The sequence below is a fragment of the Rhinoraja longicauda genome, chromosome 2, assembly GCF_053455715.1.
Source record: "Rhinoraja longicauda isolate Sanriku21f chromosome 2, sRhiLon1.1, whole genome shotgun sequence".
NCBI classification, from domain to species: domain Eukaryota; kingdom Metazoa; phylum Chordata; class Chondrichthyes; order Rajiformes; family Arhynchobatidae; genus Rhinoraja; species Rhinoraja longicauda.
This window is the reverse complement of record NC_135954.1, coordinates 93,263,837-93,284,268: the sequence shown is the minus strand read 5'-3', so window position 1 is coordinate 93,284,268 and position 20,432 is coordinate 93,263,837. Positions and strand designations below refer to the sequence as shown.

Sequence of the window (20,432 nt, the reverse complement as noted above, 5' to 3'; positions counted from 1 at the left end):
AAACTAAACTAGACTAAAACTTAGGAAAGAATTTCACTGTAGATGTGACAATAAAGTGCCATCAAACCATTGCACCATTTCTTACACACACATACGCACACACATGCACACACACACACATTCTCACCTCTTTCTCACCCTCTTTCTCATTCTCGTGCTCCATTTCAGTCTCACTCTCTCTCTTTTGCATGCACTCATGATGTGGGCTGATGTTGTCATTCCTATGCCACAATTATAGTTACACAGTGAACCTTCGCTCCCTGTGATGATACACACTGAAAGAGCAAAGTGGTGCAGGAGCAGCACGGTGGCCCAGCGGTAGAGTTGCTGCCTTACAGCAACAGGGACCCTTGTTTGATCCTGACTATGGTAGCTGTCTGTACGGAGTTTGCACATTCTCCCTGTGATCACGTGGGTTTGTCTGAAGAAGGGTCTCGACCCGAAACGTCACCCATTCCTTCTCTCCTGAGATGCTGCCTGACCTGCTGAGTTACTCCAGCATTTTGTGAATAAATACCTTCGATTTGTACCAGCATCTGCAGTATATTTCTTATACACACTGCACCTGTTATTGTCCCTCTGGTTTTATTTCTGCACTCTCATTGACAGATACCTCTCTTTATAGAATCAAGAGTGTTCTATTGTCATATGTCCCACACAGAACAACGAAATTCTGACTTGTAACAGCACAACAGAATATGTAAACAAAGTACTCTGTAATCAATATAATTAACAAATAAATGTTCAGTCTGAAGAAGGGTTTCAGAGGTTACATGGAGAATGCAGTAGAATGGGGCTGAAAGGGAAAGATAGATCAGCCATGATCAAATGGCAGGACTTTGTAGACTCGATGGGCTGAATGGCCTAATTCTGCTCCTATAAGTGTGATGCCAATTTATAGTGTATTTCATCAATTGTGTAGAGTAGCGTAAAAATGCGCAATCCAAGTGAACTTTCCAGAACATCCTATGTTTCTTGTTTATTCTGCACCCTCTGCTAGTTAATGGTGGGTTAGGAACCTTCAAGATGGTCTGCACCATAAGGCCAATGAGTCTGGAATAGACAATAATGAAAGCTGCTCAAAGCTCCACAAATGCACTGACAAGCTTTTCTGTTGCGTGCTCCAGACAGTGAAAAGATGTTGTTGAGCTGGAAAGGGTGCAGAGAAGATTTACGAGGGTAGACACAAAAAGCTGGAGCAACTCAGCAGGTCAGACAGCATCTCTGAAGAAAAGGAATAGGTGACGTTTCCGGTCGAGACCCTTCTTCTGACCCGACAGGTAACGGCACCTATTCCTTTCCTTTAGCGATGCTGTCTGACCCGCTGAGTTACATTAGCTTTTTGTGTCTATCTTCGGTTTAAACCAGCATCTGCAGTTTCTCCCTGCACAAGATTTACGAGGATGTTGTCAGGACTTGTGGGCCGGAGCTACAGGGAGAGGTTGGGCAGGCTATGGCTTTATTTCTTGGAGTGCAGGAGGATGAGGTGTGATCTTATAGGGGTGCAGATACTGAGGGGAATAGATAGGGTTTTGGTACCCATCTAAAATTGCATGGATTGGCCCAACAACCATCATTATAGTGCCTAAAGTTTAGTTTAGTTTAGTTTGGTTCAGTTTAGTTTATTACTGTCACATGTACCAAGGTACAGTGAAAAGGTTTTTTGTTGCATGCTAACCAGTCAGCAGAAAGACTATACATGATTACAATCAAGCCGTCCACAACATACAGATACAGGATAATGGGAATAGCATTTAGTGCAAGATAAAATCCAGTAAAGTCTGGTTAAATATAGTCTGAAGGTATCAAATGAGGCAGATGGGAGGTCAGGACTGCATTCTAGTTGGTGAGAAGTTGGGTCAGTTGCCTGATAACAGCTGGGAAGAAACTGTCTCTGAATCTGGAGGTGTGCATTTTCATACTTCTATACCTCTTGCCTGATGGGAGAAGGGAGAAGAGGGAATGACTGGGGTGAGACTGGTCCTTGATGATACTGGTGGCCTTGCTGAGGCAGCGTGAAGTGTATGGATGGGAGGTTGGTTTGTTGCTTTGCTGGCATTTTGAGCGAAACACATCGTGCTAAAGTAACCCAGTGGGTCAGGTAGCATGTCATAGAGTCATCGGGTCAAATAACACGGAAAAAAAGCCCCCACTGGCCCAACTTACCATGCCGACCAAAAAGCTCCATCCACATTAGTCCCACCTGCCCACACTTGGCCCATATCTCCCCTATCTGTGTGCCTGTGGAGGGTATAGACAGGTGACGTTTCAGGTTGGGACCCTTCTTCAGACTCAACCAACATTTGGTTTAGAGTGAGAACTTAAAGCCAAAGGAAGCTATGCAGGTGAGTACAATGGTGATGTTTAAAAGACTTTTGAACAGATACAAGGATATGAGAGGTTTAGAATGATATGGGCTGAATGTGTAGAAATGGTACTAGCTTGGTTATAAAATCTGTTTGTAATGGACGAGTTAGACGAAAACAGAGTTGGAGAAATAAAGGATGATTCATTCTAATTGTGGAGGCAGCCAGCATCATCAGAGACCCACACCACCCTGGTCGCACTCTTAATTCATTCCTATCATTGGGATATAAACACTACAATCTCCAAATAGGTTCCAAACTACATAGACAGGGGGGAGGGGGGGCATTGATTTTGTCTTTGCACTATGATTGTTTTGTTATTTGTAATATATACTGAACTTTTTTGTGTTTATTACAGTGTTTACAGAGTACTATGTAGAGTTTGCACGTTCTTCCTGTGACCATGTGTGTTTTCTCCAGGTGCTCTGGTTTCCTCCCACATTCCAAAGACGTACGGGTTTCCATGTTAATTGGCTTCTGTAAATTATCCCTAGTGTGTAGGATAGAACGTGTGTACAGGTGCTCATTGGTTGGCTTGGACTCGGTGGGCCGAAAGGCTTGTATCGATGTTGTATCTCTGAACTAATGTAAACTAAACTAATTTTCTCCAGTGGTGCTGCCTGACCTGCTGAGTTACTCTATCTTCAGTATAAACCAGCATCGGCAGATCCTTTTTATTGCAAAAACTAAGGTAAACAACTTCTAAACCTCCCCCGCATAAAGCCATACTGACTACCCCTTTTTTTTCCAATAACAGGTAAATACTATCCCTAAGAATCAGCAGCACTAAACTAATCTAAATTAAACTAAACTAAATTAAACTAAACCCAACCAAACCAAACTAAACTAAACTAAACCGAACTATACTAAATTAAACTAAACTGTAGATGCTGGACTACACAAAAGGACATAAAGTGCTGGAGTAATTCAGCGGATCAGGCAGCATCTCTGGAGAACATGGATAGGTGATGTTTCATGTTGGGACCCTTCTTAATTCATCGGAGAATGAAGTAAAGTTTGTTTCCATTGCAGGTCTGAATGAGTGTGGCCTGGAGCTGTGGGAGAGTCAGTGCGATGGTCTGCTGGTGCATGGCAGAGTGTGTAGAACGCAGGGCAAGGAAGGAGAACTGTTGCGAGAAGCGGTGAATTGAGTGTAAATATCCAAAATCCAGGTCGGGTCCGAACTCAGACCGGAGTTGGAAGCCACGAGGAACAAGATGACCAGAGTGGCCTCGACCCAATTCATTGCCTATCCACGTTCACCAGCGATGCTGCCTGACCCACTGAGTTACTCCAGCCAGCGCTCTGTGTCCTTTTACTCCAATCCATTTAATACACACACACTATATACTGTTCTATGATATTCCAGTCGCTCGTGAGAGGGGAAAACGTTCAAAGAAGATGAGTAGGACATGTTCTTTTATATAGAGAGTGGTGGGTGCCTGGAATGTGCGGCCAGAGATGGTGGTGGAGGCAGATCCGATAGTGGCATTTAAGAGGCCACTAGTTTAAGAGACGAGACACAAAGTGCTGGAGTAACTCAGTGGGTCAGAAAGCATCTCTGGAGAAAAGGTACAGGTGACGTTTCGAATCGAGACCCTTCTTCAGCATCTGCAGTTCTTTCCTACCCAGTTTAAGAGGGTTTTGGATGTACAGGGAATGTAGGGATATGGATCACATGTGGACAGAAGAGAGTAGTTTAATGGATGTTATTTTCAGCATCGAAGGGCCTGTTTTGTGTTGTTTTGTTGTTTGTTACTCCAACATCCCTCTTTAATAGCATTTAAGAGAGTACTAGATAGAGCTCTTAAGGATAGCGGAGTCAGGGGGTATGGGGAGAAGGCAGGAACGGGGTACTAATTGAGAATGATCAGCCATGATCACATTGAATGGTGGTGCTGGCTCGAAGGGTCGAATGGCCTACTCCTGCACCTATTGTCTATTGTCTATTGTCTAATGCACACCATGTACTGTATACTCCCGGTGGCTCAGCACTTCGACACCCCCTCCCATCGTGTTTACTGTTTATGTTACTTCAATATTGCTCTTCAGTACACATCATGTACTGCACACTATTCTGTTACTCCAATGCTTCCTTACTAGGTGTCTGAGGTTATGGGGAGAAGACAGGAGAATGGGGCTGAGAAGAAGATAGATCAGCCGTGATTGATTGGCGGAGTAGACCCAATGGGTCGAATGTCCTAATTCTGCTCCTATCACTTATGAATTTATGAACTTAATACACATGAACTTAATATACTGTATACTGTTCTATGTTACTCCAATAACCCTCCTTCATACACCATGTACTGTACACTGTTCTGTTTCAATATTGCTCTTTAATACACACCATACTGTACACTGTTCTATGTTATTCTAATATCCCTCTGTCATTGACATCATGTACTGTACACTGTTCTATGTTACTCCAATACCCCTCTGTCATTGACATAATGTACTGTACACTGTTCTATGTTACTCCAATACCCCTCTGTCATTGACATCATGTACTGTACACTGTTCTATGTTACACCAATACCCCTCTGTCATTGACACCATGTACTGTACACTGTTCTATGTTACTCCAATACCCCTCTGTCATTGACATCATGTACTGTACACTGTTTAGGAAAGAACTGCAGACGCTGGTTTAAATCGAAGGTAGACACACATTGCTGGAGTAACTCAGCGGGTCAGGCAGCATCTCGTGAGACAAGGAATGGGTGACGTTTCAGGTCGAGACCCCGTCTGAAGAAGGGGCTCGACCCGAAACGTCACCCATTCCTTCTCCCCCATGTACCATCCACTGTTTTGTTACTTCAACAGGGTGTGGTATATGGTGTGTATTAAAGAGCAATATTGAATGTATGAATGAATACGTTTATTGGCCAAGTATGTGCATATACAAGGCACATTCCTTGTATATGCACATACTTGGCCAATAAACTTATTAATTCATTCATTCAATATTGCTCTTTAATACACACCATGTACCACACACTGTTCTATGTTACTCTAAGCCCTCTTTAATACACACCATGTACTGTAAACTATGCTATGTTACTCCAATCCTTTTTTAATACACCGTATACTGATCTATGTTACTCCAATATTCCTCTGTAATACACACCATATACTGTACACTGTACAGTTACTCTAATGTCGCTCTTTATTCAACACCACATACTGTACACTGTTCTGTTACTACAATATCTCTATTTAATACACCCCATGTACTGTAAACTATCACATGTTACTCCAATCCTTCTTTAATTCACACCATATACTTTTCTACTGTAGAACAGTCTATGGTGTGAATTAAAGAAGGATTGGAGTAACACGTGATAGTTTACAATACATGGGGTGTATTAAATAGAGACGTTGGAGTAACAGGGGTCCTAAACCCGTGCAAATAGGGAAAAAGCAGTGTTGCAGTTCTATTTGCATGCATTTATTGCAGGGTGGCTGCAAACGGGGATATGCTGCTGGTGTTAATGTTTTCAGCAGCTGTATTTGCTTGCATTTCTGGCAGGGTGGCTGTGTGGAATGGGGACACGGAGTGGTGCTGTTATTCGTTAGTCATTCTCCCTCCCTCTCTCCTGCAAACATCCGGGCTTCCCTACTCTCGGCTGGACAAGGTTTTTTAGAAGCCATTTTGGACCGGGTTCAGTTTTTTGTGTGTGTGTGTGTGTGTGTTTGTTTGTTTGTTTGTGTGTGTGTGTGCGTGCGTGCGTACGTACGCGCGTGTGTGTGTGTGTGTTGTTGCTGCTGCTGCCTCGGCTCCGCCGCCGCGCTTACACTCACTCATTCACACACACACACACACACACAGCAGAAGGGAGATAAGGGGACGAGCGATGAGTGCACGCCGCCGGCCGCAGCAGCAGCAGCAGCAGCCGCTCCGCCCGAGCGGCTCCACGCTACCCGCCGCCGAGTGAAGGGAAGAGTGAGCCCCGCGGGGCAGGCAGTAGTAGCAGCAGTAGCGGCGGAGAGGCGCCCCCTCACACAGGCACCTCTCTGCTGCATGAACACTCTCCTCGCAAAGAAAGCCAAGTGGGGCAAAACAGCACGGCGACCATCCTCCCTCCTTTGACCAGCGGATACAACAAGCCCCAGGGTGCATTTTATCCCTTTTTATATATATTTGCACCATCAGCTACTTTTTTTTTTTTTAAACCACCCCAAACTTGAAATCATCTATTTGCAAAGGAGCGAGGAGAAGAAATCAACCTGCATCCAATGTCGTGGAGCTGATTTTGGATATTATATCACCCCTCCTTCCCCCCCCCACCCTCCCTTTTCCCCCCTCTCCAACTATTTTTTTAACAATCTTTTTGGTGCATTTAAACATGTTTGCTTGCTGGCTGACTTTGGCACTTTGGGCAACTTTCTGTACAGGTAAGGACTACTTACTACTTGCGAGAGCTTAATCTCTGGTGGTTTTGTTGGGATTGGTGTCATGGTTGAGTTTTGTGTTTTGATTTTGAGGGAGGGGAGAGGAGGAGAGAACGTGGGGCAGATGAGAGTGAGGTTTTAAGTTGTTGCTTGTTGGATTTTTAAAATATTTTCTGACCGGTTGCAGATGCCTGCGGTCTGTTTGGATGCGGGTGCCTTGCTTGGCACCACTCGAGGTTTAGCACGTTGTATATAATCTTGGGTAGTCATTGTGGTTTTCTTGTTTTGTTTTGTTTGTTGCTGGCCGCATTATTGTGGCCTGGTCTGTGGAGATCCGTTGGGTGTAAGTTTTTTTTAACAACAAAGCTTGTTTTGAATGAATAGTTCCCCCCCAATAAGAAACTCTGAGGCATTGTAACATTATTTTACAGAGTGATTGAGTTCTGTGGGTTTAAAAAATATATACGGAGGATATTGCTCGTTTCTCTAGTGGGTATGTAGGGATAGTTGCAAAGTGTCGAAAATAAACTAACATAGTATCCAGAGTTTTAAAAAAAACCTCGGTCTCGTCTAATGTAAACAAGTAGGGCCAATATACAAACAAAATATTCAGGTCTGGGCCAATATACGTACAACATTTTAGGGACTCGGGAGATTGTACACGTTGGAATCTTGAACAGATCAAAGATAAAGGTTGGGCCAATATACAACTAAAATATACAAGCTGGGCCAATATACAAACAAAATATAGATCTGTAGATACTGGAATCTGGAGCCAAATCATGAACAAAAATAAACAAGTCAGGCCAATATATAAATGAATTATAGAAGATGGGCCAATATACAAATAAATTCACAATTTCCCTTGTTAAAAGGGGAATGGCGTGTGAAATAGTGTGTCGGAAAGAACTGCAGATATTGGTTTAAATCGAAGGTAGTGTGAACTAATGGTAGATTCCACCCCCATGCTTAACTTGCTGTTTTCATTGTGTAGGAAGGAACTGCAGATGCTGGTTTAAACCGAGAATAGACACAAAGTGCTGGAGTAACTCAGCGGGACAGGCAGCATCTCTGGAGAGAAGGAATGGGTGACGTTTCGTGAAGGGTCGAGACCCTTTCATCAGCCCGAAACGTCACCTACACTTTTTCTCCAGAGATGCTGCCTGGCCCACTGAGTTACTCCAGCACTTAGTGTCTGCTGTTTTTATTGTTTAGTTTCCCTTTTTGTTGTTGTTGATGTATTTAAGGGGTGGGGTGGGGGAGGCGAGAAGAAAATCTTACCACCCTCTCCTCCTCTCTTCCACGTTTATGTTTTTTAAACAACAAATCGCACAACCTTGTTCTCACACTCTGTAATAACAACAACAAAATAACACCAGCGTTTAATTTGTGTCGTTCTGGTGATACCGTGCTCGATTTGCTACATTGTGAGCGTTTAAGATTGGGATGGGTTAGGAAAAGATACCGAGATGCCCCCATGCCAGCATGTTTAGGAGCAGTAAGCGTGATCTTATTGTTAATTTTTGGGAAGAATCGTGGAGACCTTGGAAACATTTTTTTGTTTTTGTTGTTGTTAACAACGTAAGCTTGCAGAAGAGCGCCTGGCAAACACACGCTTGGCCCCTCGCGTTGTCTGGGGAATTCCTCACTTGATATTACTTCAGCACCAAGCCTCACGTCCCCTAGCTTACGATGATGTCTATGTTTCCTTTCCCTATCTCCCCCCCCCCCCCCCCACCCCACCCCCTCCCCCACCCCCTCCCCCACCCCACCCCCTCCCCCACCCCACCCCCTCCCCCTAAAACCTTTCCAGGATTTTATTTTACGATTCGTTAACACCTCTTGTTCCCAAACACAAGTTTGCATCCATCCGTGTGTAGGATTTGCTTTTTTAAATTTAAAAGAGGATTTGAAAATAAGAAGCCACGTTGTGTTTGAGGGTGGGTGGAGGGAGGGAGGGAGGTGGAAGGATTACCATATGGTTGATGTATCTATACCCAATGGCCGAGGGAGGGGGGAGAGAGGGAAGCAGGAGAGAAGGGCAACATTGTGTGTTTGAAGGCAGACACGTGGTGGGCCACAGTTGTAATAGGACTGAGAGAATCTGATTCATTCTTTCGAGCGCGGAAGCTGTGGTCGTTTATCGGATTTCTGCTTCGGTGCTCCTGGTTTTTTATTTTGGGTTCACATCTTTGATGCAAAATACAGAGGCGGGCATGGGTAAGGCACAGTTTATTATTGACGCACAGCCAGGTGTAGGAGAAAAAAAAAATCCTTGCTTTCCAATGCTTTATTTCATCTTCAAACGGAGTTGTCGGGGATTTTTTTTTTTTTTTTGGGGTTTGCAACATTCCCTTAACTAGTACATGGTGAGGAAACAGTGGCGTTTGTGTGGTTGCAGACACGCTTTGTGCTGCTTCGTTTGCATTTGTGGTTTCCCTTTACAATTGCTAACAAACACGGTTATTGTCTCTCCCCCCCCCCCCCCCCCCTTGACATTGTGACCACACTCTTCCAAACCTCTCCCCCCCCCCCCTCCCCCCCCTCCCTTGACATTGTGACCACACTCTTCCAAACCTCTCCCCCCCCTCCCTTGACATTGTGACCACACTCTTCCAAACCTCTCCCCCCCCTCCCTTGACATTGTGACCACACTCTTCCAAACCTCTCCCCCCCCCCCCTCCCCCTCCCTTGACATTGTGACCACACTCTTCCAAACCTCTCCCCCCCCCCCCCTCCCCCCCCTCCCTTGACATTGTGACCACACTCTTCCAAACCATACCATTTTATTATCCTGTATTTTGTTTGGAGATGGGTGTGGGGTGGTGGGATTTCACAAGTAAAGCGGCAAGCCCCTCCCTTGTGCTGAGAGAGGGGGGAACCTGGTCGGATTTATTTGAAAGCAACAGCTCCCGAGGCACCGCTTCCCACGTTGAACCTAACCACCAATTCTGGGTTTCTCCTCCACACCATTTTTATATGGCGGAAAAACAACAAAAAACGGTGCTTTTTATGTTTTGGGCGAAATCCCATTGTTTGATGCTTACCGTGAATGTGTGTTTAAAAGAAAATCTAGTGTGCTTAGAAAGCTTGGCGTTTCCCCATGGAACTAACAGCTCGCTGGCATTGCCTTCCAGCTTTATATTTAAGGGAGGCATAAACGACGAGGCTTCTGTGGAGCGTAATAAGTATAGACCTGTTGTGGTGTTTGATGATGGGGGGGGGGGGTTGGTAACTAAACCACAACAAGACGCAGAACATCTGAATAAAACATGAACGCGTGTGGTATATTTTTTTAAATCGCCTTTTATTTGCAAGCAACTTTTCCTCTCCTTCCACCTCAAGTCAAGTATTTTGTCATAGTTCCCGAAACGGAGCAATTACATTCTTGCTTGCAGCAGCACGACTGATATGTAGACATAGTACACATATAAACAGTTATACTTTTTTGTTGTTTATTACAAAGTTCTATATAGATAGATATAGATATATATAATCTTTGTTTATTATGGGTTTAGTTATACTTTGAATATTACCAACTTCCATGTAGATAGATATAATCTTTTTTGTTGTTATTATGGGTTGTAGTGTCCAATGGGTTTTGGAGTATATTTTATATATATATATATATATAATCTTTTTTTTGTTGTTTATTATGGGTTTTACAGAGTTCCATATATAATGTATTTATATAAAAATACAGACAAACAATTGGACAACAGTATTGCAAATTCAAAAACAATCCCCCCCCCCCCCCCCCCTCCCAAAACAAAAGAAATGGTAAATGAGAAAATTACCAAAAATGTTGGGAGGTGCTTTATGTAACAGTGCGTTGTCGAGGGTCTCTAAAGTTTCAAGGAATGTGTTTACACTGGATGTGTGATACTGGGCAGCAGGCAGTGGAAATGAGATCATCCCCTGCCTCTGTTTGCGTGGGATTACATCAACCACACATTTGTTAGACTTGCTCTTGGCGGTCGGTCTCATTTATTCCCCTCCTCCATCTATGTTCAGCAGCCTATTAATGCTCACTGATTCCACTCTGGGCCATACTGTAAAATGCTCTGTCACAATTGTTTGTTAGTTTAGTTTATTGTCATGTGTACAATGAAAAGCTTTTGTTACATGCCTAACCGATCAGTGGAGAGACAATACATGATTACAATCAAGCTGTCCACAGCGTACAGATACATGATAAAGGGAATAATGTTCAGTGCAAGATAAAGTCCAGTAAAGTCCGATTAAAGATAGTCAGAGGGTGTCCCATGAGGTAGATGGGAGGTCAGAACCGCTCTCTAGCGGGTGATAGAATGGTTCATTTGCTGGATAACAGCTGGGAAGAAACCGTCCCTGAATCTGGTGTTATGCATTTTCTCACTTCCGTACCTCTTGCCTGATGGGAGAGGGAATGACGAGGGTGTGACTTGTCCTTGATTATGCTGCTGGCCTTGCTGAGGCAGCATGAAGTGTAAATTGAGTCGATGGAAGGGAGGTTGATTTGTGTGATGGTCTGGTCTGCATCCACCACTCACTGCAATTTCTTGGTGTTTTGGATGGAGCTTTTCCCTACCAAATGCTTTCTATGGCGCATCTGTAGAAGTTGGTGAGAGGTGTTGGGGGCATGCCGGACTTCCTAAGCCTTGTTTATTATTGTCATATGTACTGAGATTGGTTCTTGAGAGTGAACAAGTAAACAAATGATAGCCTCTTGGTTCGTAATGGTGTCACGAGTTACAGCAAGGCAGGAGAATGGGGTAGAGAGGTCATAGGAGCAAACCCGATGGTCCGAATGGCCCAATTCTCCTTCTGTGTCTTAGAGGCCACAGTTTAAGAATAAGGGGTAGGCCATTTAGAACTGAGATGAGGAAGAATTTTGTCAGTCAGAGAGTTGTGAATCTGTGGAATTCTCTGCCTCAGAAGGCAGTGGAGGCCAATTCTCTGAATGCATTCAAGAGAGAGCTAGATAGAGCTCTTAAGGATAGCGGAGTCAGGGGGTACGGGGAGAAGGCAGGAACGGGGTACTGATTGAGAATGATCAGCCATGATCACATTGAATGGCGGTGCTGGCTCGAAGGACCGAATGGCCTCCTCCTGCACTTATTGTCTATTGTCTATAAAATGCATCATCCTTTCCGCAAGCAATCTTCTCTGCTAGATCTGCAAGAGTTGCTGTCTTACAGTGCCAAAGACCCGGGTTCGATCCCAACTACGGGTGCTGTCTGTGCAGAGTTTGTACCTTCTCCACGTGACCAGATGGGTTTTCTCCTGGTGCTCCAGTTTCCTCCTAAACTCCAAAGACGTACGGATTTGAAGGTTAATTGGCTTAGGTGAGAATTGTAAATTGTCCCCAGGGTATAGCATCGTGCTTGTGTACGGGCTGATCGCTGGTCGGCGCGGTCATGGTGGGCCGGACGGAATGCCTGTTTCCGCGCTGCATCTCTAAACTAAACTAAACCTCTGCATTGTGGTTGACTTCTACTGCCCCAATCCTGTTTTTGAAGCCATTGTAAACAGCAGGAAAGTAATTTAAGAAGAAAGTCTCGAAGAAAGTCATTTAAACTGTAGCGTTTCATTTTCCAACCACTGCCTTGCCTTTTACAAGGTGCTAACAAAACAAAAGCCTGCACCAACTGCTGTTACATAAGTTTTCCTTTTGAAATCCTGAATAGATTATATTGTATTTTAAATTTTATGTGAAGTGTAATTGTTGATAAAGGGAACTTTTCCAAGTCCTGAGGGGTCTGTCGAATATTTTTTCCTAATCCCTGGTCATGGAGTGAGGGCCATGTAAATAATCTAGTTATTCCTACCTTTTTTTTAAATGAAATTGGTCGACAAACCTGATTGTTACATTTCTTTGGCTTCCTGAATAATGAACTTTGCTTCATTACTCTGCGCAGTGGCACAGCAGGTCAGACTGCTGCCTTGCCTCGCAGCGCCAGAGACCCGGGTTCGACCCTGACCGTGGGCACTGCCTGTGTGTGGAGTTTGCACGTTCTCCCTGTGACTGCATGGGTTTCCTCCGGGTGCTCCGGTTTCCTCCCACGTCCCAAAGACGTGTGGGTTTGTAAGTTACTTGGCCTCTGTAAAATTGCCCCAAATGTGTGGGGGGTGGATGAGAAGGTGGGATAACATAACAGTGGAGTGAATAGGTGATCGATGGTCAGGATGAATTCTGATGGGCCTGTTTCCATGCTGTATCTTTAAACTAAACTCCGTGCTCTGTCACAATATCTTTGTGCACCAAAGTACTGTGGAAAACTTTGTTTTGCATGCTATCCATTCAAATCATCTTGTAGAAAGATGCAAAGTGCTGGAGTAACTCAGCCGGCCAGGCAGCATCTCTGGAGAACATGGGTAGGTGACATTTCAGGTTGGGACCCTTCTTCAAAATTTATCCTTCTTTGGTAAACCAGCATCTGCAGTTATTATATTGGTGCAGGAAGATCCTGCAGATGCTGAGGATAGATGCAAAAAGCTGGAGTAACTAACTAACCGGGTCAGGCAGTATCTCTGGAGAAAAGGAATAGGTGACGTCTCGGGTCGAGACCCTTCTTCAGACAGAGTGTCGGGGAGAGGGAAACGAGAGATATGAAAAGGTACATTGGACAAATGAATGAGAGATATGCAAAAGGGCAAATCAAAGCCAGCAGTGATAATTAAGGAAAGATGGAGCCCACAATGGTCCATTGTATGGGGAAATGTGGTCGCGAGTGAACCTTAGCGGGATGACAGTAAAACTAGTACGATGACTAGGGTCTGGGAGGGACGAAGAGAGGGTTACTTGGAGTTGGAGGGCAAGGGTTATTTGGAGTTGGAGAAATCAATATTCATAACGCTGGGTTGTCAGCTGCCCATGCAAAAGATGAGGTGGTGTTCCTCAGATTTGTGCGTGGGCTCACTCTGACAGTGGAGGAGGCCCAGGACAAAAAGGTCAGAATGGGAAGGGAAGTTAAAGTGTTTGGCAACCAGGAAATTGCGTAGGGCGAGGTGGACCGAGCGAAGGTGTTCAGCGAAACGATCGCCCAGTCAGCGCTTGGTCTCGCCGATATATAGGAGTCCCCACCGAGAACAACAGATACAATAGATGAGGTTGGAGGAGGTGCAAGTGAACCTCTGCCTCACCTGAAAAGGACACATTGTGGTCCCTGGACAGAGCACTGTGTGCCTGATGCATAGAGTTAAGGGAGAGGGGCCCAGGTTGTTCTCTCCTGTCATACAGCTCTTCCAACTGTGCCTTTCTGAATGGACTGTTCCCAGGCACAGAATACTGCAAAACCTGTCGATAGGAGAAGCAATTCGAGTATTGCCAAAGAGCCAGTTGAACAAAATTGTACTTGGCTGCTCCCATTTCATCTGTTGTGTGACAAATAGGCTCCAAATGCCATTTTAGTTTGGAGGAGATAATTCTGAATGGAGTAATTTCCTGCTTAATCTTTATTCTATTATAATGCTCTTGCCTTCCTCTGTTTAGAGGATCTCTATGGTTCTTTGTAGGTACATTTAGTGCTTTAAGTGGCCAAGAAGGCCCAAATGGCACCCATTAAAGATTATCGTGATATTACTCGGCACCAAAATCCCCCCCCCCCCCCCCATTCTGTTCACTACAGGGAGGCAGCCCATTATGCTCTTGTCAATCAAGCCACCATATTACTTGACAGTAATGGCAACAAATCAGCACACACTTGTCTCTTGTTAACGTGACCAAAATGAAACTGAGCAGTGGTGGGGCTGGAAAACAAATCTTATTTTGTCAGAAGCAGCAATGTAAAACCTTGGAGGGGGGGGTTGTGGAGGGGGGGGGGAGGGTGGGTGTGGAGGGGGAGGGGGTGTGGAGGGGGAGGGGGGTGTGAAGGGAAGGGAGGGTGGGTGTGGAGGGGGGGTTGTGAAGGGAATGGGGGGGGTGTGGAGGGAAGGGGGATGGGAGTGGAGGGGGGGATGGGTGGGGGTGGAGGGGGGGGATGGGTGGGAGTGGAGGGGGGGATGGGTGGGAGTGGAGGGGGGGATGGGTGGGGGTGGAGGGGGGGATGGGTGGAGGGGGCGAGGGAGGGGATGGGGAGGGAGGTAGTGGAGTGGAGGGGGAGGGGGTAGTTGGAGTCATGTGAGGGGGAAGGGATAGTGGATGGAGAGATGTAGTGGGGAGGGGGCAGATTCTGGTGTACAGTGTACGCTAGGCTTTTGATTGTTGTTGGGAGGTGGCCATTGCCTGACCCTGTGGGGAAGTGAGCATGATTTGCAGACGTGCGTTATCAGGAGGGTGGGGCGGCTGCAGCCCTGGAGGCTGAGACGTGCCGCCAGTGTTGAGTTTAGTTTATTGGCGCGTGTTCCGAGGTACAGTGAAAAACCTTTTGTTGCGTGCTATCCAGTCAGCGGAAAGGCATTACGTAATTACAAGTCCACCGTGTACAGATACATGATAAAGGTGTAACGTTTAGTACAGGATAAAGTCTGATTCAAGATATTCCGAAGGTCTCCACTGAGGTAGATGGGAGGTCAGGACCACTCTCTAGTTGGTGACAGGGTGGTTCAGTGACCTGATAACAGATGGGAAGAAACTGTCCCCGAATCTGGAGGTGTGTGTTTTCTGTACCTCTTGCCTGATGGGAGAGGGGTGAGGGAAGAGGGAATGGGAGAGGGAAGAGGGAATGACCGGGGTGAGACTTGTCCTTGATTATACTGGTGGCTGTGCTGAGGCAGCATGAAGCGTAGATGGAGTTGATGGAAGGGAGGTTGGTTTGCGTGCCGGTCTGGGCTGCATCCACAATTCTCTGCAACTTCTTGCGGTCTTGGAGGGAGCTGTTCCCAAACCTGGCTGTGATGCATCCCGATAAAATGTTTTCCATGGTGCATCTGTAGAAGTTGGTGAGAGATTTTGGCGAGATGCCAAACTTCCTAAGCTTTCTCAGGAAGTGGAGGCGTTGGGTGTTCTTTCTTGGCCATTGGTTCGATGTGGGTGGTCCAGGATAAGTTGCTGGTGTATTTACTCCTAGGAATTGCCATCTCCACTTCGACATTGTCATTGCAAACAGGGCAGGGTATGTGTATCGCTTTGCTTCCTGAAGTCTTATCATCACCTTTAGTTTGCTGGCATTGAGAGAAAGGTTGTTGTGTTGCCACCAGGTCACGAGGTTCTCAATCTTCTTCCTGTACTCCGTCTCGCCATTATTTGTTATCCAGCCCACTATGGTGGTGTTGTTGAGGCCTATGGAATTATGAGGCATGGATAGGGCCTGCACCCCATGGTGGGGAATGGGGAGAGCAAGGTTTGAGGTGCACAGCAGGGAGATTTAAAGGGGATCTGAGGGGTAAGTGTTGCCACAGTGTAGTTGGTATCTGGACTGAGCTGCGAGAGGAGGCACTGGAGGCCGGAACTGTAACGAGACACTTAAGAGGCATCCGAACATATACCTTTTAGTTTAGAGGCCAGAGATACAGCGGTCCACTGTGTCCACGCCGATCAAAGATTACCCTGTATTCTAGTTCTAATCTTCACTCTAGGGGCAGTTTATCAAAGCAAATTAACCTACAACCCTGTATGTCTTCAGAGTGTGGGAGGATACCGGAGCACTTAGAAAAAAACCCACGCAGTCACAGGGAGAACGTACAAAATCCACACAAACAGGACCCATGGTCGACATCGAACCCGGGTCTCCGGCCCTGGGAGGCAGCCGTTCCACCAATGCACCCTTCATGAAGGTAGAAGGAAGTCCAAATCCTGTAGTAACTTAGCAGGTCAGTCAGCGCCTGTGGAGGGAAAGGGTAGGTGACATTTCGGGACGGGTCCTGTCTCAAAATGTCACAATCCTTTTCTGCAGAGGTGCTGCCTGGCCTGCTGAGTTATTCTAGTATTTTGTGTCTATTCTCTGCAATTTCTTGCGGTCATACGTAGAGCTGTTGGCAAACCAAGCTGTGATGCAACCCGACAGTATGCCATCTCTGGTGCATCTGTAGAAGTTTGTGTTATTAATGCATGCTGAATTTCCTGCCTCCTAAGGAAGTAGAGGCTTCAGTGTTCCTCCTTGCCTGTTGCATTACTGTGGTAAGCTTATTAGTGGTGAGTTCTGTGGTTTTGCTTTTCTCACTACACCTCTCAGTTGCGGGGATGGGGGATCTGTGGAAACAGAGGGGGGGCGCAGGTAGGGGGGAGGGGGTACAGGTGGAGAGGGGGGAGCGGGTATGGGCGGAGAGGGGGGAAGGGGGTACAGGCAGAAGGGGAGAGGTACAGGCAGAGAGGAGGTGCAGGAGGGGGGAGGGTGTTGCAGGCATAGAGGGGGTGCAGGCAGGGGGGGGGGTTGAGGGGAGGAGGTGCATGTAGGGGGGTCATGCAGAGGGCTGGACAACTCACAGCTGTGGTTAAGCTCGGTGACCCCCCCTTTCAAAGAGTGAGATGGAGCAGTTGAATTCATCACACGCTTGGCGTCACATTAAGATAGGAGTCCCTTTCTTGTGGAAATGAGAATGTTTCTCAGTCACGACGCAGAGCCAAAGCCCACAAAGGTATAAATGGAGCGTGTGGGATTGCAGCCCCTCTCTGAGCATTTGAAGGGGCCGCTCCTTGCTTTCCTGGCTCCACTTTAGTCCCACCATTCCTAATGTTTGGGCATCTAGTGCTTAGGGGAGTGTGTAGACCAGAGGATGCCCTGGTTGGTTTGCCCCTGGGCCCGGCCAAGATGGCCGGTCACGGGTCACTGCGGCAGGCAGACGAAGGCCCTGCCCGAGCCGACTGCCTGCTGGCTCCCCCCGATCGTTTGCCCGCCCCTTTTGCGGGGTTACGTCCGTGCCTGAGTGTCCTATGAGAAAGAACACGTGGTGTCCTCGAGCACCACGGAGGGGTCCTGGGACCGCGGGGAATCGGATCAGTCTGAAGAAGCGTCTCGACCCGAAATGTCACCCATTCCTTCTCTCCTGAGATGCTGCCTGACCTGCTGAGTTACTCCAGCATTTTGAGAATAAATACCTTTGATTTGTACCAGCACCTGCAGTTATTTTCTTACATATCCTGGATCAAAGTTGTGAAAAGTCATTTGATGGTCATAGAGTCGTATAGTGTGGAAACATTTCCTTCGGCCCAACTTGCCCACACCGACCAACATGTCCCATCGGCACTAGTCCCACCTGCCTGCATTTGGCCCATATTCCTCTAAACCTGAGATAGACGCAAAATGCTGGAGTAACTCAGCGGGTCAGGCAGCATCTCTGGAGGAAAGGAATACTTGGCATTTCGGGTTGAGACCCTTCTTCAGACATTTCCTGCTCAGCTCCATTCTCCTGCCTTCTCCCCATAACCCCTGACATCCGTACTAATTGCACTTTAAGAATGCCCAATGATTTGTCCTCCACAGCTGTCTGTGGCATTGAATTCCACAGATTTAGCACCCTCTGCCTAAAGAAATTCCTCATCTCCATTCTAAAGAAAAGTCCTTTAATTCTGAGGCTGTGTGTGGCCTCTGGTCCTAGCCTCTCCCACTAGTGGAAACATCCTTTCCACATCCACTCTATCCAGTTCCTTGTGCTGATAACATGTGTCTGTTCGAGTCATTGTTTTGTTGCCTGTGTCCAGACTTGCTTGTTTTCTCCCAAAGGGAGAAAGAATTAATTTTGCACAATTTGACTGCCTTTCCAATTCCCTGAGGTGGAATTTGCCTGCAGTGGCCCCATTGGCGTCAAGTTCAGAGAAAAGAAGCAAGGTTAATTAACCCTATTTCGAGGGCTTCCCATTGCAAGGAGAAACCCCTTTAATCACTCAGCTCCCAATCATTGGACAGGGAAATGGTGGGAATCATAAAGCCAGGCAGCACGGAAGCAGGCCCATCGACCCAACGTGCCCATGCTGACCAAGATGCACCATCAACGCTAGCCCCACGCTAGTCACCCGCGTTTGGCCCATACCCCTCAAATGGGCGAGAGTAACACGAGCATTTTAAAATGTAGGATGAAGGATGAAGTGGAGGAGGTCTTCAGACCAGGATCAGTACAGTTTAGTACAGTATAACTTGATTAGTACAGGTGGCAGAGGTTATGGGGAGAAGGCAGGAGAATGGGGTTAAGATGGAGAGATAGATCAGCCATGTTTAAATGGCGGAGTAGACTTGATGGGCCGAATGGCCTAATTCTACTCTGATCACTTATGACCTTATGACCAGGATGTGCAAGGAAGCTAAAATGTTCTTAAGTGAATTTGGATAGTGCGACTAACTGTCTGGAACTCTGAAGATAGGCACAAAATGCTGGAGTAACTCATCAGGTCAGGCAGCATCTCTGGAGAAAAGGAATGTGACTTTTCGGGTCGAGACCATTCTTCAGACTGAGAGCCAGGGGAGAGGGATACTATAGATATGAAAAGATTCAAGGAACAAATTAATGAAAGAGCAAAAACAGAGCAGTAAGAATTGCAGACGGGATGCAGTGAGAGAGAGTGCTGCAGAACTCTCATTGAAGAGAGGAGGAGAACTTCTTCAAAGTAGTCGCAGCTTGTGGAGATTTTGCAGTGGAGCAGACAAAATGAGTAGGAACTGCAGATGCTGGTTTACACCGAAGATAGATAAAAAAGTGCTGGAGTAACTCAGCGGATCAGGCAGCATCACTGGAGAAAAGGAATAGGTGACGTTTTGGGCTGAGACCCTTCTTTAGACTGAGTCAGGGATTGCTGCTGTACTGCTTCACCCCTTGGGTGTTTTTACTTTCCATTGTCTATTCTGGGAGGTCAGGGTGGTGAGGATGTGTGGCTTTTGGTGCTGCCTAGTAAGATTATGTCAGAAGGTTGGGTTGATGAGCTTCATAATCTTAAGCCTGTACCTCAGTGCCCATTCCAGACAGTGTCTGATAGCACAGGGAGGGGTAAGTTCCTGGACTAGCAGCGGGGCCTGGTCTGTGGGTCCAAAGACACGAGTTTGAACCCCAGCAAGGAGTCTGGGGCGACGTTTTATGGGCAGCCCAGCGACATAGCTGGTAGGGCTACTACCTCACAGCACCAGAGACCAGGGTTCGATCCTGACCACTGGTGCTGTCTGTGTACGGAGTTTGTACGTTATCCCCGTGACCGCATGGACTTCCTCCGGGTGCTCTAGTTTCCTCTCATATCCCAAAGAAGTGCAGATTTGCAGGCTAATTGGCTTTGGAAAAAATTGTAAATTGTCCTTGGTGTGTAGGATAGTGGTAGTGTACAGGGCTTGCTGGTCGGTGGGGACTAGGTGGGCCGAAGGCCCCTTCTTCAAGCTGTATCTCTAAAGATGTATTCATCCACCCCTTTTATTTTCTTTCCTCCCACTTCCCCCTATCCCACACCTTGTAAAAATGGTCTAAATTGTATTTCCTTGCCCTCTTTGTACAGAGGGAGTGGCAACTCCATTAATCCTGGCCCTGTCCTTTCTCCCTGGGAATTATATACGCAGAAACCACGGCATAAAATCTGCCTCTTTGGCATATTAGTAGCGTTGCACTCAACCTGTGAAGAAAAAAGTTATTCATATTTTCAATAACAAGGCCAGAATGAGATGTTTATGGACTTTTGCTCTCACTAGGCCAAATTTTGCATAAACATGAAGGTGCTAATTAAGCATCTAACTGGGTCAGTTTAAAAGATTTGCATTATCAAAGGTGATGAGGTGTTTCAATTGGAAACAACCACACAGAGAAATAAAAATAGCTTTCTGTGCAGTTCACAACCCACAG

At 46.3% G+C, this 20,432-nt stretch overlaps 1 protein-coding gene across 2 annotated transcripts in view; it reads left to right on the top strand.

The window, feature by feature from the left end:
• The first annotated feature begins 6,334 nt into the window (after window positions 1-6,334).
• acvr2ba (activin A receptor type 2Ba) overlaps window positions 6,335-20,432 on the top strand; it is an 88,641-nt gene continuing 74,543 nt past the window's right edge. Inside the window, exon 1 of one of the 2 annotated variants that reach the window (XM_078429282.1) lies at window positions 6,335-6,764. In XM_078429282.1, coding sequence (XP_078285408.1) covers window positions 6,716-6,764 — 49 coding nt within the window. In that variant the 5' untranslated portion in view covers window positions 6,335-6,715. Of the gene's footprint in view, window positions 6,765-8,891; window positions 8,982-20,432 lie in introns of those variants that run through there. The other variant, XM_078429291.1, reaches the window with a different exon arrangement.